Source organism: Chenopodium quinoa, unplaced genomic scaffold (assembly GCF_001683475.1).
Source record: "Chenopodium quinoa cultivar QQ74 unplaced genomic scaffold, ASM168347v1, whole genome shotgun sequence".
NCBI classification, from domain to species: Eukaryota; Viridiplantae; Streptophyta; class Magnoliopsida; order Caryophyllales; family Amaranthaceae; genus Chenopodium; species Chenopodium quinoa.
In genome coordinates, this window is record NW_018743691.1 from 4,343,253 (window position 1) to 4,360,184 (window position 16,932).

At 40.2% G+C, this 16,932-nt stretch overlaps 3 protein-coding genes across 3 annotated transcripts; 1 reads left to right on the forward strand and 2 right to left on the reverse strand.

The window, feature by feature from the left end:
- Window positions 1-1,027: 1,027 nt before the first annotated feature.
- On the reverse strand, window positions 1,028-2,837 carry LOC110683827 (putative FBD-associated F-box protein At1g78730). The gene is made up of 2 exons (XM_021860242.1): window positions 2,047-2,837; window positions 1,028-1,741 (listed from the first exon to the last, which is right to left on the reverse strand). The coding sequence occupies exons 1-2, from the start codon at window positions 2,128-2,130 to the stop codon at window positions 1,271-1,273; spliced, it is 555 nt and encodes a 184-aa protein (XP_021715934.1). The 5' UTR covers window positions 2,131-2,837; the 3' UTR covers window positions 1,028-1,270.
- A 5,446-nt stretch (window positions 2,838-8,283) lies between these two features.
- On the reverse strand, window positions 8,284-10,567 carry LOC110683690 (F-box/FBD/LRR-repeat protein At5g22660-like). Its single transcript, XM_021860079.1, has one exon. It carries the CDS (start codon window positions 9,976-9,978, stop codon window positions 8,485-8,487), a length of 1,494 nt encoding a protein of 497 aa, XP_021715771.1. The 5' UTR covers window positions 9,979-10,567; the 3' UTR covers window positions 8,284-8,484.
- A 3,558-nt stretch (window positions 10,568-14,125) lies between these two features.
- On the forward strand, window positions 14,126-16,321 carry LOC110683922. Its single transcript, XM_021860325.1, has 6 exons — window positions 14,126-14,701; window positions 14,800-14,943; window positions 15,036-15,172; window positions 15,228-15,428; window positions 15,543-15,954; window positions 16,037-16,321. Exons 1-6 carry the CDS (start codon window positions 14,126-14,128, stop codon window positions 16,319-16,321), a joined length of 1,755 nt encoding a protein of 584 aa, XP_021716017.1.
- The last annotated feature ends 611 nt before the right edge of the window (window positions 16,322-16,932 follow it).

A 16,932-nucleotide genomic window follows, 5' to 3' on the forward strand; every position in this document is an offset into this window, starting at 1 on the left:
CTTTTGAACAAATTTTCCAATAAATAAATAACTGCAGAATCTGAGTTAAGTTAAGAACAAAGAACAACTAGTTGTAGCAATGAGAAATAGGACTGGGATTTTACACTTCCATGAGTTCCATCCCATCATCAGTTGGATATGTGTCTGCATAGTCATTAGAGTTTCTGATGCTACAAGGAGTTCCCCTAGGCCCCCGCCAAAATTTTTCTGTTACACACACTTATTCTCGATCAACTCACTCTTTCCCTGCTCCCCTTTTCCTTCTTCCCCTTAAGTCTTTCATAGAAAATCTAAAATTTCAACAAATGTCCCAAAGCAGAAAATATAACGAGAATTGAAGAGTCAAAAGACTCAAAACCATCATGTGATTTCTGGAAAAGATTTTGCACTCGACATGCTCCTCATTTTCTTTCCAAAATTTTAAAACTGCCACCGACTTTAGACCAAAACATATAGCAAAGAGCAACTTGAAGATTGAACGTGAACACACTCTGTTAGCTTAGTTTTACTGGGAAAAAAAATATGTATATCTATGATTTTCATAACCAAAAGACAGGAGGCAAAATGCTTCCCTTTTTTATAACCTCTACTGAATAATTACTGCTAATCATTTGGATAATGCATTAATAAATATAAAATTACCATAGGCATAGCCATAAAAAAAGTACAATAACTTGAATTTAACATATAAACTTAATAGAGAAGAGTTAAAGACCAATACATTATATTGCAAGGCTACAATACCCTAATACATATCCACCATTTGTAGAAACATTGTTAAGCCTAAACCAAACTATATGCAATTATGCATAAACCAAAAGTAATTAAGAATTTTGTAGTCAATACCTGCAAGGCTGCAACCCATAAGCATGAATGCTTGCATTTGGAAAACAAGTTGCATATATTAGGTTTAGCGGCCCACATACATTTGACAGCTAAGGTATCCGTCTGGTAAGGCATTACCTGATGCTCTGAAAAAGCTACCAGAAAATACAACCTCACAAGTTGAGGACCTCCTTGGAAGTTTAAACAGCGACTTACAGAACTGACATTCCTTCCACATTGCATATGCTTCTTCACGTTCATGTTTTGGGTTAACACTTTCTACCAATCGAAGACGTATGCAAAGCTTTTCCAGAACATTTGCATTACTCAGAATATACACTAGCAGCCTCAGGGTATCGTCGGTCCCCTGTATTTCACTTAATTGTATAGTCTTGAGCTTACCTAATAAACAATCTGGAATAGAATCCGGTGGCAACCAATAGCTTTACTCCATTAGAAAACCAAGTGTTTCTAAGGGTTGTAAGTCTTCTGACCATAGACACACCACAAGATGCTCTAAGTTAGGAAAACAATGTAAGGAACGCAACAAATCCATAGTGCCCTTTGTTTCAAGGCGGGTTAAATTAGAAAAGATTGGCAGATTCACAAAACTACCATATCTGAATATGTTGGTCGGACTCTTTAGCTTCAGCTTCAGATTGCTAGCACTAGACAACCCTCTAACAAAATTGGCCATCTGGCGAAGATATTCTTTTTGTGCTCCTTCTAACGAGCCATTACCCTCTTCATCTAAATACTGCCATAACTTGGCATTATCCTTCAAGTCAATATGCGCTTTGACTAATGCAGTTGGATTCCGGAGAAAGTAATAAATAGAATTGCAATCATGAATCTCAAGGTTTGCCAATTTGGGTGCATCAATATATACTCTAGGGCGCTTCACCATACTCTGGTACTGAAATTCCATTGTTATAGACAATGACTTCAAATTGGGAGCAATTATATTCACATCAGAATTTGACAAAGTTGAATACATTTCTAAATTGAACACTATTTCTAAAAGTTCCAAAAGTGGGCAAGCCTTAATAAAAGCATTAAACCAACAAGGGATATCATCAAGGTCATCTAGATCAAACATCTTCAAATTAGGGAGATGAAAACGCAAACCCTTAAATTTGGGCCATATAAACGAAGAGTATAATCTAAGAGTTACCAGTGATTGAGAATTGAACAGACAAGAGGGTATACGGTAAGAATAACCTTGTTCTCGAGGCGTAGTGAATATGATATTCTCCACATTTCGGCTGCAAACTTGTCGAAACCATGATACTGATTCTGATACATAGGCGTCCTCTGGATATTCGTCAAAATAGTCAAAATCGAGAACAAACTGGTGGAGTTTCCGAGATGTAAGCTTCTGTAGAACGAGGTCGATTATGTCGGTGGACTCTGATACACAATCAAAGAAATTGACGCCGGTTACGCCGGTCCAGAGGTGACGCCAACGGTGGGATAAGATGGAGGTGGCGGCGGCGAATTTGATCGGAAGGAGTGACAGAATTTCGATGAGGATTTCGTCTGGAAGAGTGAGCTCAATCGATCATCTTTGTCTTCTTCCTTTTCTACAATCTGGGTTTCGGCCATTTTCTACTTTCACTCTTTCAGACAGAATAAAGTGGCTGGTAGCAGACTAGCAGCAAGTGTTTTGGCCTTTTGGGTGGACTGGTGGAGAGAGAAATCGAAGGAAGTTGTTTTTTTTTAGGACAGCCGAATGTTTTTTTTTTTTAGGATTTGTTAAACATCGCCCACAAATTACTACATAAAGCCCACAAAATTAATATGATTTGACAGTTTTGTCCCTTTGTCAATTTTCTCTGAAAACGAAAATTTCACTCACCAAAAAATGTGGAGTCGTACGGGGACGCCGGGGGAGGCCGGAGATCCGGGGGACGACGAATGTCATCGGAAAAGATGGCTGGCGTCCGGAGGAGCCGCCACCACCGTGGCACCGGCGCCTGGCCGGGACGCCGCCACCATAGCGGTGGCGCCTAGCCGGGACGCCTGTACCATGGTTGAGGCTTCCAGGCCAGGCGCCATAACCATGGTACTGGCATCCCGGCTAAGCGCCACCACCATGTTGGCGGCGTCCCGGCCAGGCGCCGGTTCCAGGGTGGTGGTCCGGCCATTTTTTTTTTTATTTTTATTTTTTTTTACATTTAACTTGCTTAAAATTCAAAATAAAAAATTTTCTCAGTTACCAAAAAAAAAACAAAATATTAAAAAAAAAAGAAATATTTTTTTCTCAATTTCCAACAAAAAAAAAAACACAATATTACACAAAAAAAAAGAAAACAAAAAATTATCAATTTCCAACAAAAAAAAAACATGATATTACACAAAAATACAAAAAAAAAATCTCAATTTCCAAAAAAAAAAAATATTATACAAAAAAACAAAAAAAAAATTAAAAAAAAATAATAAAACAACCACGGCAAGGTGGTGGGGCGCCTGGCCAGGACGGCCGACGGCTGGTGGTGGCGCCAGGTCCGGCAGCCACGTCCACCGGCCTGGCGTCTGGGCAGGACGCCCAGCCACGGTGAGTGGCGTTTGGGACAGGCGCTAGTCACTGTGGCTGGGCGTCCTGCCCAGACGCCAGGCCGGTGGACGTGGCTGCCGGACCTTGCCGCCACGAGCCACCACCACCTTGCTGCCACGAGCCAACCACCTTGCTGCCACGAGGCTCGACATCCCCGTACTTTGATTTTTATTGAGGTTGTGTTTTTTTTTAAGGTAAAGGGCAATATTGTAACTTCAACATAAGTTTGCGGGCTTTATGTGGAGATTTGCGGGCGATGTTTAGCATTCCACTTTTTTTTTGGTTAGGACAGCCGAGTGTTTTGTTTGGTACATGGAGTAATGGTCTCATGGATATTGAGTAATTATTAATTAAGTATTCCCTCGTCCTCGAAAAAACGACCCATTTGGCCTAATTTTAGTCCAAAAAAAATGACCCATTAACATTAAAATATCCACTAATTTGCAATAATAATTTTACAAAATTAGCTTCCCCATATAAAATTGGAAAAATTGTAATTATTAATCCCAACTTTACGCCATTTACTTTCATTAATCCCAACTATCGATTATTCCTGGATAATCCCAACTTTAGGGGGTATTGACTTTTATCAGGCCTTACAGGTTACCAAACCTGTAATAGCAAGTCATTTGCCACATGTCAACATTCTATAGGTTAAAAAAATTAAATTAAAAAAAAAAAAACAAAACAAACCCAGCCAAACACCCCCCAACCACCGATCTGCCAGACTGCCACGGTGCCACCCAAGCTTTGACGCCGGAAGGCTGCCTCCCCCCCGTTCACGAATTTCCCACCACTAACTCACCCAGAGCATCTCACACCAAAACAACAACTCCCCTACTCCCTGCCACCACTCCACCTCACAACACGCATATCTTCACCCCACAAAAACCCGCAGCCATCACCACCGATAACACCATCTGCAACCGCTGCCAACACCTCAAACAACCAGCTCCAATCCACAACAAACTGCAGCCCGCCAATTAATTCCCCTGTTCCCACATTTCACCTCCAATCACCACCAACCCACACCAAACACCAACCACCAGTTCAACCCCATTTCAATTCTCCCCCAAATTAAAACCAATTCAATTCAATTCAACCCCATTTCAATTCAATCATTTCTAACCCTAGAAAATCAGAACTGCTGAAAAATTAAGCTAAAGAAGAATAAGAAGGTTCAACAATGGCAGTTGCGAAAGTATGCGGGTTGGTGGTTGGGAGGGGTTAACTTGGTGGTTGCTAGTTGGGAGGGGTTTCAGGTTCTTGGGCAAGGGTTTGGGTTGGGTGGTTCATCGGGATGAGGTAGGTCGCTGGCTAAGAGAGGTGGTGCTGGTGGCGGTGTCTGCGGGCTAGGAGGGGGGAGGGGGGAGGAGTTTTCAGATTTTTTTTTTTTTTGTTAAAAGATTTTTTTTTATTATTTTGACCATTTAAAAGCTGACATGTGGCAATATGAAAAAACAAAAAAAGAGTTTACCTTTTCTTCAGGTCACCGGTAATTTGGACCTAATAAAAGAAAACACCCCTAAAGTTGGGATTATTCAGGAATAATCGATAGTTGGGATTAATGAAAGTAAATGGCTCAAAGTTGGGATTAATAATAATTACAAATTTTCCTATAAAATTTTGTTTTTCCATATACTTTTATTACTTCTCTCTCTATTTTTTTTATAAACCCCATGTAAATTTATCTTTCCAATATATTTTTACTTCTTTTTATTTAATTTTATTAATACCCGCGAAATCAGCCCAAAAGGGTCGTTCTTTCGGGGACGGAGGGAGTATTAGGATTGGAACCTTTAATCCAAATGAAAAAGGGAAAATGGCCGGAAATAATACCACATTTTATGGATTTTTAAAAATAAAAATGACTGTTTGATTATTTGAGGATAGGGAACGACTTTTTGACACACAAATAGTTTTTGGGTCCGGACAATGCCCGAATTAATACATGAAACTAGAGCCGTCAAAAGCTGACCCGACCCAAAATACCGATCTGAACCCGATTATTAACCGACTCATCTGAATCCGAAAATATGGTAACTCAAACCCGACTTGACCCAACCTGAAACCAACCCTAGACCCGAGTTGACCCGAGTATGTGAGACCCGAACCCGAACATGAACCGACCTAGAGATGACCCGACCTGAATGTAACCGGTAAATTATTGATCTGAACCGAACCCGACTTGAACCGAAATCGACCCAAACCTGTTTTAACCCGTCAAAACCCGACTTGTTTTTAACCCGACCTGAATTCAACCCGATCCGAATTTGACCCGACATGTCACAAACCCGACACGAAATCAACCCAACTTGTTATTGACCCGATCCTAATTCAATCCGACTTATCATTGACCCGACCCGAATTTTACCCGACCTAATACTAACCCGACCCAAAAATTCAACCCGATCTGTTACTAACCCGACTTGAAATCAACACGACTTATTATTGACCTGGCCTAAATTCAACCCATATTGTTCTTGACCCAATTTCAAATCACCTTAAATGCAATTTAGACCACCTTATTATTGTTGATCAAAGCTTTTTGTCTAGGGAGACCAAGTCGGTCCAGGGCCAGCAAAAGAAAGGAGCATCATCCCCAAAGTTATACTTCGTAGTATATATTTGTTGTATGGTCAAATATCTGATCTTCCTAAATCATAGACTATAGTTCCCTAGTATGTTGCCATATATATTATATACAAAAGAAATATTTAGTTTGATAAAAATGATAATTATCTATTTATAGTTAATTTAACCCGAATATGACCCGAATTGGAAATGACCCGACCTAATTGTAACCCGCAAATTATTGACTTGAACATCCTCATCATAGCTAGATTTTTCACACTTTTACTTTGTTCGATAATAAAATGATGTGAAAGGCATTCATCACTGAGTTTGGTTTTGGGGAGACACATTTGGGTGTCTACAATAATATGTTTAGTAAGTTAATTATAACACGTATAATTGATACTCCCTCCGTATTTTTTTTAAGTGTTACACTTTCCATTTTCGGCCGTGTTTTTTTAAGTGTTACACTTCCTTTTTTGGCAAAAAACTACATTAAAATATTATATATTAAAAATAATTTTATTCCCCATTTATAAAACAACTCTAAATTTCTCTAGTCAAATTTTTTAGGAAGTTTGATCATCCATGAACCACCAGACTTCTTTTGAATTTTGATAAAGTATATTGACACAGTACCATACTGAATTACTGATGCAACTATGCAAGTATGTTATAGATCCAACGTTGAAAGCTTTAGCAAAGATTCAACTGATGCTGGTAGGAATGGTAGCACCTGCATAGGTTCTTCTCAAGCTTAAACATCCACCTTCCTGATTCTAAGGGAGGTCTATTGTAGTCAAGAGATAAGATACTCATTCTTAAGAAGTATTTAGTCAACGAATACTTGAACTTTTCAGGAAATTCAATCATTCAAGTGAACCAGGAGCTTCAAATCAAGTTGACTAGTCAATTGGAAAATTCAAAACCAGGATATTCTAATTATCGAGTCAGACAGGAGCTTCACAACCAACGGGCTCAAGTCAGTCTGTTACTTCACCAGTTCACCACCAACGGGCTCAAATCAGTCTGTTACTTCACCAGTTCACCACCAACTGCAACCTCCACTAAATCCACCTCGGTTCCAAAGTCGTATGAGCTAACACTATTGATATTACAGAAGCAACTTAAGGTCTCTCTTTTTGCTGATCTAGATCTAGTGAACTACTTTTGTAACCGGTAAGTGAAGAGATATTAAAATAACAGTATGGTAAAACTTGTATGATATACCTTGAAATCCCATATTACATCATGCATATTTCTCCAATAATACTCTAGAAATAAAGTGCATCAGGTAAATGAAATTCAAATGTACAAGGGTTTATCAAACATAAATAAAAAATAAAAGAGTGACAATAGCCATTCTATATGCAGGTGATGCTCAACCATCGTTTATGATAAACTCCACTATATTCAATAAGCCCTTCCTTGAGTCTAAGCTATACTCTATGCGTCCCCCAAAGATTACCCTATTTTCTTTTCTAGTTTGTCACCAAAAGGTAACCCCATTACACATAGTGAAGGAAAAAAAAATATCTACCTGCCTAATTCAACATCATTTCTACTCTAAGTTCTTATGCTCAAAAGCTTTAATACATTAGAGAAAAAGGGATCTTTCCATGTTAACAATCGCAGTTACTCTAATTTCTACTGATTGTATACAACTATACATGCTTCCCAAAAAAAGAAAAAAAATAAAAAAATAACTGCTGAATCTAAGTTAAGAATAAAGAACTAGTTGTAGCAATAAGAAATAGGACTGGGAGTTTACACTTCCATGAGTTCCATCCCATCATCAGTTGGATATGCTATTGTCATCAGAGTTTCTGACATTACAAGGAGTCCCCCCCCCCCCCCCCAACCATGATTTTTTTCTATTACACACTCTCTCTCTTATCCTCGGTCAACTCATTCTTTCCCTGCTCCCTTTTTTCCTTCCTCCCCTTTGGTCTTTCATAGCAAGTCTAAATTTCAACAATTGTCCTAAAGCAGAAAATAAAATGAGTATTCAATAGTCAAAGACACAAAACCCTGATGTGATTTCTCGAAAAGATTTTGCACTCGACATACTCCTTTTTAGCAACATGAAGATTGAACATGAACGCAATCTGTTAGCTTTACTGAAAAAAAAAAATGTATATCTATGATTTTCAAAACCAAAAGACAAGAGGCAAAATGCTTCCCTTTTTTATAACCCTACTGGTTAATTACTCAGCTTTTGGATAATTTCCTTAAGAAACTAATGCATTTTAAATGAAATATTACCATAGGCATAACCATAAAGTTAAAAAAAAACTTGAATTTAACTATAAAAAAGAGTTAAAGACCAGTACATTACGGAGTATATTGCAAGGCTACAATACCCTGATACATATCCAGCATTTCTAGAAACATTGTTAAGCCTAAACCAAACTATATGCAATTATGCATAACCGAAAGTAATTAAGAATTTTGTAGTCAATACCTGCAAGGCTGCAACCCATAAGCATGAATGCTTGCATTTGGAAAACAAGTTGCATATATTAGGTTTAGCGGCCCACATACATTTGACAGCTAAGGTATCCGCCTGGTAAGGCATTACCTGATGCTCTGAAAAAGCTACCAGAAAACACAACCTCACAAGTTGAGGACCTCCTTGGAAGTTTAAACAGCGACTTACAGAACTGAGATTCCTTCCACATTGCATATGCTTCTTCACATTCATGTTTTGGATTAACCCTTTCTACCAATCGAAGACGTATGTAAAGCTTTTCCAAAACATTTGCATTACTCAGAATATACGCTAGCAGCCTCAGGGTATCGTCGGTCCCCTGTATTTCACTTAATTGTATAGTCTTGAGCTTACCTAATAAACAATCTGGAATAGAATCCGGTGGCAACCAATAGCTTTGCTTCATAAGAAAAGAAAGTGTTTGAAAGGGTTGTGACCATAGACACACCACAAGTTGCACTAAGTTAGGAAAACAATGTAAGTAACACAACAAATCCATAGTGCCCTTTGTTTCAAGGCGGGTTAAATTAGAAAAGGTTGGCAGATTCACAAAACTACGATATCTGAATATGTTGGTTGGACTCTCTAGCTTCAGCTTCAGACTGCTAACACTAGACAATCCTCCAACAAATTGGACCACCTGGCGAAGATATTCTTTATGTGCTCCTTCCAGCAAGCCATGATCCTCCTCATCCTCTTCATTTAAACACTGCCATGACTCAATGTTATCCAAGTAAACATGCGCTTTGACTAATGTAGTTGGATTCCGTAGAAAGTAATAAATTGAATTGCAATCATGAATTTTAAGGTTAGCCAATTTGGGGGCATCAATACATACTCTAGCGTGTTGAATCAAACTCGAGAAATAAAATGTCATACTTATAGACAATGACTTCAAATTGGGGGCAATTATATTCACAACAGAAGTAGACAAATCCGCATATGAAAATACTTCGAAGAATAAATCCAAAAGTTCCAAAAGTGGGGAAGACCTAATTAGAGTCTCCAACCAAAGAGGGATATCATCAAGGTAATTTATGATAAGTTTCTTCAAATTAGGCAGATGAAAACGTAAACCCTTACATTTGGGCCATTGAAACACACCGTCTAAATCCAAAGTTACCAGAGATTGAGAATTGAACAGAAACGAGGGTATAAAGTAGGAATAATTACCATCTCGCCCAGTAGTGAATATGATATTCTCCACATTTCGGCGGCAAACTTGTCGAAACCAAGGTACTGATGCTCTGGCGACTTCCGGGTCTTCCAAATCGTCCAAATCGAGAGCTAACTTGTGGAGTTTCCGAGATGTAAGGTTCTGTAGAATGTGGTCAATTATGGCGGTGGATTCTGATCGAGAATCAATAACAACGCTGGTGACTCCGGTCCAGAGGTGCCGCCAACGGTGGGATAAGACGGAGGTGGTGGCGGCGGAGTGGATTGGAAGGAAAGAGAGAATATTGATGAGGATTTCTTCGGGAAGTGAGCTCAATCGATCGTCTTCATGAACTACAATTTTGGTTTCGGCCATTTTCTACGCTCACTCTATCAGAGAGTAGTAGCAGTAAAGGGTTTTGGGTGGATGGAGAAAAGGGAGGAAATGTTCAGCTAGTCGTCCGACCGGGTGTTTTGTTTGGTACATGCATATGGGGAATTAAGGGAGTTAAATACATTGTTAGGGTATAAGTTTTTGGAAAAATTGCTCCCACTAATCTGAACTTTGCTTCGTCCGCCGAAAATAATCTCAACTTTCGTTTATTATCTATTGCACCGAATTTTGGGGGTATTAATTTTCGTTGCATCCAACAGGTCATCTTACCTGTTGTAGCAAGTTACCTAGACACGTGTCAGCGTATGAGCGGCTTAATTTTTTTTTTTTTAAAAAAACAAAAAACAAAAAAATAAAAAAAAAAAACCCCAAACCACCCACGTCCAGCGGCTGCCACCACACCCCCACCCCCACTACGCCGGAAATTCACCCCCACCCTCGAAAAAGCCCTCCCCTGCTGCCGGAAACCGTCGCCCAGCCTTCCCCCTACCTCGAAACCCACCCTTTCCCTTCCCCCACCCACGAAAACCATTCCCCCAACCCCGAAAACCCTTCCCTCACTCCCGGAAACCGGCGCACAACCCTCCCCCTTTCCCTTTCCCCACCTCCGAAAACCCCTCCCCCACCCCTATTTCCTCCCCTCTCCCCCGCCGTTTTCCGACCCGAATCCCCTTCCCCTTACCCTTCGTTTTCGTCGTTTCCCCCTCCCCGTCGTTTCCGCCCCCTTCCCCTTCGTTTTCGGCAGGTGGGGAGTGGTGGTCGGGGTTGGGGGCGATTTTCCGGCTGCGTGGGGGGTGTTTTTAGGTGGGGTCGAAGGGGTGGGGGAGGGCTAGAGGATGGGTGGTTTGGGTGGGGGGCTGGTGGTTAAGGGGGAAGGGGTGGGTTTATTTTTTGTTTTTTTTTTTTTAAATTTTGTTTTTTTTTTTGGAAAAATTGCTCCCATTAATCTGAACTTTGCCCCATCCGCCGAAATTAATCCCAACTTTCGTTTATTACCTATTGCACCGAACTTTGGGGGGTATTAATTTTCGTTGCACCCAACAGGTCAGCCAACCTGATGTAGCAGGTTACCTAGACACGTGTCAACACGTGATAGGTCCAAAAAAAAGAAAAAAAAAGAAAAACAAAAATTAAAAAAAAACCTACCAAACCCAGCCCCCTACCCTTTCCCGGAAAACACCACACCCCCACCTCCACCCCGCCGGAATTTCGGCCCCCTCCCCGAAAACCCCTCCCCCTGCCATCGAAAACCGCCGCCCAGCCACCCCACCCCTTCCCCCACCCCCGAAAACCCCTCCCCCACCCCCAAAAACCCATCCCTTGCATCGAACACCACCCTTAAAACCCCAGATCCGCCGCCCAGCACTCCCCCTTCCCTCGAAATTCACCCATTTCCTTCCCCCACCCCCGAAAACCCCTCCCCCGTTGCCGGAAAACGGCGCCCATCCCTCCCTCACCCTCGAAATTCATCCCTTTCCCTTCCCCCACCCTCAATTTCACCCCCTTCCCACGAAAACGGCACCCCCTTTTCCCGTCAATTAGCCACGAAAACAACTATGCTAAGGTTGTTTCCGGGGTCTGGGATGGGTGGTGGAGGAAGGTCGGTGGTTTTTAGTGGAAGTCGGGGGTTGTTCGACCGTTTTCCGGTGAAACTAAGGGTCGGGGTTAGGGTGAACGGCGATAGAGGGTGGTGGTGGTGGTGGAGGTGGTTGTGCGTGGGTTTTTTTTTAATTTGTTTTTTTTTTTTTAAGTCTATCATGATGCGACACGTGTGCAATTAATCACAAGTCAACAATGTTTACCTGATTAACCGGTTGCAAGTCATTTGGGTGCAATAGAAATTAATACCCCCCAAAGTTCGGTGCAATAGATAATAAACGAAAGTTGGGATTAATTTCGGCGGATGGGGCAAAGTTCAGATTAATGGGAGCAATTTTTCCTTTTTTTTAAAATTTTGTTTTATTTAAGGAAATTTTGAGTTTTACCACCAAAAAATTTCAACAAATTGTTTTTTACCACCTACTATTTTCAATCTTTTATTTTACCACTAAATAAAAAAATTAAAGTTGTTTTTTACCACCTTTACCCAATTCCGGTGACTGAAAAGTGCTGTGGGGCCCACCTTTTTTAATTTCCCTCCAATATTATTTACACCCACCCCAATTTATTTCTTCTGTTGATTAACCCCAACCAACTTCATTTAATTCCTCTAACTTTCTCACCTTCCTCTCATTTAGTACTCTGAATTTCACTCCTCTTCTCACTCTTCTGACCCTAAATTTTCCTCTTCCCATTTGAATTTTGATGTTTCTGTTGGAGTAACGAAGAGGTGGCACCACAGAAACCCTACAACTCAGCTTCAATTCGTCACTTTCAACAAGGGGGGACCTAAAGTGTTGGACTTTACTGACATAGATTCGAGATTCTGACAAAGCAAGGTACTTTTAGCATCTTTTAGCATCTTAACTGTAGTTAGTGTGTGTGATTATGGTGTAATTGTTGATTTTATATGCTAAATATGGGGTGTTGTGGACTTTGTGTTGATTAACCCTAAAATTCGAATCTTAGACATGTGTGGATGCATTATGCTGTGATTACTGTATAATTAAAAATTAGGGTTATATATTGTTGGTATGTGGATTTACCATTGAGTCTGTGGTCAAGCTTTGACCTGATTGATATATTAAGTGTTTAAAGACTTGTTTGCATTGAACACTGTGTAAAGTATCAGTTACATTAATTAATGAATTATTTGGGACTAAATTGAGTTATGTTATGTTTATGTGTTGTGTGTGTAGCAGAATGAACAAAGTCCAACTTAAATTGACATTGGGTGGTGCTTTTATACCTTCTTTAATTGAAAAAAAAGAAAAAGAGGCTATTAAGCTGGGATGGGGGATGGGTATACTGGAAGAAAAATGTGAATCCCTCCAAGATTGATGTGCATTTTATAAGAGAAGCTGCTGTCCATGGGTTTGTGTCTGTTAATGTACAAGTCCCTACTAAGTTTAGTTGCTGGTATAGACAAAAGGGGAGGACATTTACAACTGGTAAAAGGGAGTTGGTGAACAGTGAAGAGATAAAAGGATTGTTAGATACAGTGAACAGGGAGGGAGTAATTGAGGTGTTTGTCACAAGTGGGGAACCAATCCAGGCCACTCCCATTACACCTTTTCATATTTATGATGGGAATTCTATGAGTGCAAAAGAAAGAAATAAGTTGAGTAAAGATCCATTTGTGCCCAAATTAAAGCCCAACCCAGTTACTTCCAGCCCAACAATAAAGGCCCTTACTGAAGAACCACTTAGGAGAAGCCCTAGATTATCTGTTAAAGGTAGGGATAAGGTTGATGCTGATGATGCAGCAGCTAAGAGGTTTAGTGCTACAGATAAGGGGAAGGGAAAACTAGTTGAAGAGGAGGTGGAAGGTAGTGAGAGGAATACAGTAAGTAGGGAGTTGTTTAAGGATGGTGAAGGGGACTATAATCTTTCAGATTTGTCTGATAGTGAGCTTAGTGACCCTGATGTAGATTGGAGTGAAGGAGAAGAAGAGTTTTATGATGCTGTTGATGATGATGAGTGGGTGAGACAGAATACAGAGTTGGTGAACAGGGAAGTGATTAGGTGTTTCAGTGAAGAGAAACAAGATTTGCAACAAAAACAAGCTGGTGCAGGAACTAAGATTGAAAGGCATTTGAGGGAGATTGATATCAGTTTCCAGCAGGAGCAGGAAGAGGATTCTGATGAACTTAGGAGTGTTCATAGTGATTCTGATGTTGAGGAGTGCATAGGCCCATGGTTTAATGGGGAGACTGATTTTGGAAAGCCTATTCAGCTTGTGCAAGGGCTGAGGTTCAGCAATGTGTATGTACTCAGGAAAGCTTTGAGAGTTCATGCTATAGAAAATAGGTATGAGTACTATTTTCTTCATAATGACACCAAGAGGCTGACTATACATTGCAAGAGGAGGTGCAACTGTGTGTATAACAAGAAAACTTGTAGGCTGCCTAAGTGTGTGTGTAGGAAGAGTGTTAAATGTCCATTTAAGGTGTATGCTGCAAGATTGGTGAAGTCAGAAACTTGGAAAATCAAGTCACTGAGATTGAAGCATCTTTGAATGAGAACAAAGATGAATAAGAAAGTTACAGCTGAGTTCTTAGCTGATAGATACTTGGAGGAGTTTAGAAGCAATCCAACTTGGAAGATTAGACAAATACAGGAGAGAGCTTTGACTGATTTGGGAATTAAAGTGAGCTACTTTAAAGCTTGGTTAGCTAGGTATAGGGCAAAGCTAATTATTTTTGGGTCTTCAGCTGAGCAGTATGCCAAGGTATGGGACTATGCTAAGGCATTAGTGGTGCACAACCCTGGGACTGGTTGTGTGGTTGTTGTATATGGGATAGAGCAGCCTGAACCCCCTCTTTTTTTGAGAATGTTTGTGTGTCTAGCACCATTAAGGGATGGTTTTGTTAGTGGATGCAGACCAATTATTGGAGTAGATGGCTGCCATCTTAAGGGTGCTTACCCTGGCCAAATTTTAGTTGCTGTAGCTAAGGATGGTAATAACCACATATTTCCACTAGCATGGGCAACTGTGGAAATTGAGAACAAGGACACATGGTCATGGTTCCTTGAGTCATTGGTAGACAGCATTAGAGGTCAAGATGAAGGTGAAGGGTTGACTTTTATGTCTGACAGGCAGAAAGTAAGTTGATAAATTTCCAGGTTGACTTTTATGTTTTTTTAGTTTGAGATAGGTGTAGCATACTAATTATTGTGTAACTTTTTTTTGTGTAAATGCAGGGCCTGCTAGAAGCATTTGAGAATGTTGTACCTAAGGCTGAGACTAGGTACTGTGTTAGACACATCTGGTCTAACTTCAAACAACAATTCCAAGGATCTCTATTCAAAGAGCTATTTTGGAATGCAGCTAGGGCTTACACTCAGGTATAATAGTTAAATCCTCCTAGTTTTGTTGATTGTGAGTTTCTGGTTTTGGTTAGTTCCATTTGATTTTTACTGTGTGTGTCTTAATTTAGTATTATAATGCATATGGTCAGACTGATTTTGAAGTGGCTATGGAGTCTATAAACTTTTTATCTGAAGAAGCCTATGATTACCTAGCAAATATCCCCCCCCCCCCAACATTGGTCCAGACATGCATTCTCCCCAACATGTAAGTCAAACATGTTGTTAAACAATTTGTGTGAGACTTTTAACGCTGTTATAAGGGATGCTAGGGATAAGCCAATCTTAACACAAATGGAATGGCTTAGAAGATACATGATGAAGAGGACCAATGATAAATGGATGACAGCCTCTGAATGGGAAGGGTTGTGTGTTCCTTATGTGAAAAAGGTGTTTGATGGGTTGGAAAAGTATGCAAGGACATGCACTGTCCAGTTAGGTAGGGGTGAGCTTTATGAAGTGGAGTATAAGGATGATACATGTGTTGTTAACCTTGAAGCAAGGACATGTACTTGTTACAGATGGGATTTGACCTGATTGCCCTGTGTCCATGCTTTTGCTGCTTTGGTGGATAAAAGGGTTGATCCAAAGCTTTATGTCTACCCATACTACCACATAGAGACTTACCTGGCTGCCTATGAGACTCCCATTCAGCCCATGCCTGGAGCCAAGCATTGGGATAAGGTGCATATGAGAGAGCCTATGCCTCCAGCTTTTAAGGTCCAACCTGGGAGACCAAAAGCTAAAAAGAGGAAGCTTGAACAAGGGGAGGGGAGTTCTGCACCTAATTCAGAGAACAAGAAAGTGAAGAGAAGGAATCAATGCAAGAAATGTGGGGGTTTTGGCCATTATGCCAAAACTTGTTCTCTAGATCCTGCCCCTACACCAGTTCAAGTTCAGAACACAGCACCATCAGGAGGTAGGCCAGCATTGGACAACCCTTGGATGAAGGAACAGAGGAGGAAGAGTGAATTGAGAGCTATGAAAAAGGTAAATTCACTTACACTATTTTTGATACTTAGATTGTCATGTGTACTGTACCTATTTACTGATTATGAATGTATGTATACAGAGTGCAGCATTAGGAGCTACTGCAGGACCCAATAGCATTGGAATCAAGAAGTTTCCTCAAGAATTGGCAAAAGAAAAAGCAGCTGAGGCATCTTCTGCTTGTAATGCATCTCAGCCAACTGAGCAAGTGCAACCTTCTGCAATGGAAGCATCAGCAAGCCAGCCCATGACTAGGAGCAGAACAAAGCTTACTGAAACTTCCCACACCTCAGCCTCTCAGCCTCTTCCCAGACAGCAGAATACCAGGCACAAGTTATCAGTATCAAAGGGTTTACATCAGCATTAGTTCATGCACAAGGATGATATGTGGGAACTTGGCCATGATATGTAATTTACTGCCTTAAATTTGGTTTACTGTAGACAGACAAGTGGTTTTTTTTTTTTATCAGTTTGCTTAAGTATTTGAACAACTAAGGGTGGCAAGTCCATCATTTTGTGCACTTAACTATTTGGAATGAACAATATTAACTAGGGCAGGAACCCTGATTTTGTAGTATGTTGAACCACTTCTAAAATATAATCTGATCAGCACCTGTTTATAACATTTGCATATGTAATTGGATTCAATTATTTTCATTTCAGTGCATAACCAAATTTTCATTTCATTTCATACCAATACAACAATAACACAACATCCTTATAACAATTTCACAATCAATTGTTCCATTCCTAAAACTAAACCAACAAAACAAATAACAACAAACACAACAAACAGATTCATAGATGATGTCTTCCTGCCTTCAACCTCCTGTGTCATCTTTTTCCTATCAGAGCTAAGGGCCTTGCATTTCAATTTCAAGCTATCAATCTCATTCAGCAAGCATCTTCTTTGTCCACAAAAATCATCAACTTCTCTCTTTAAGTCAGCATGCTCACCCTTCATCAACTTCTTATCCA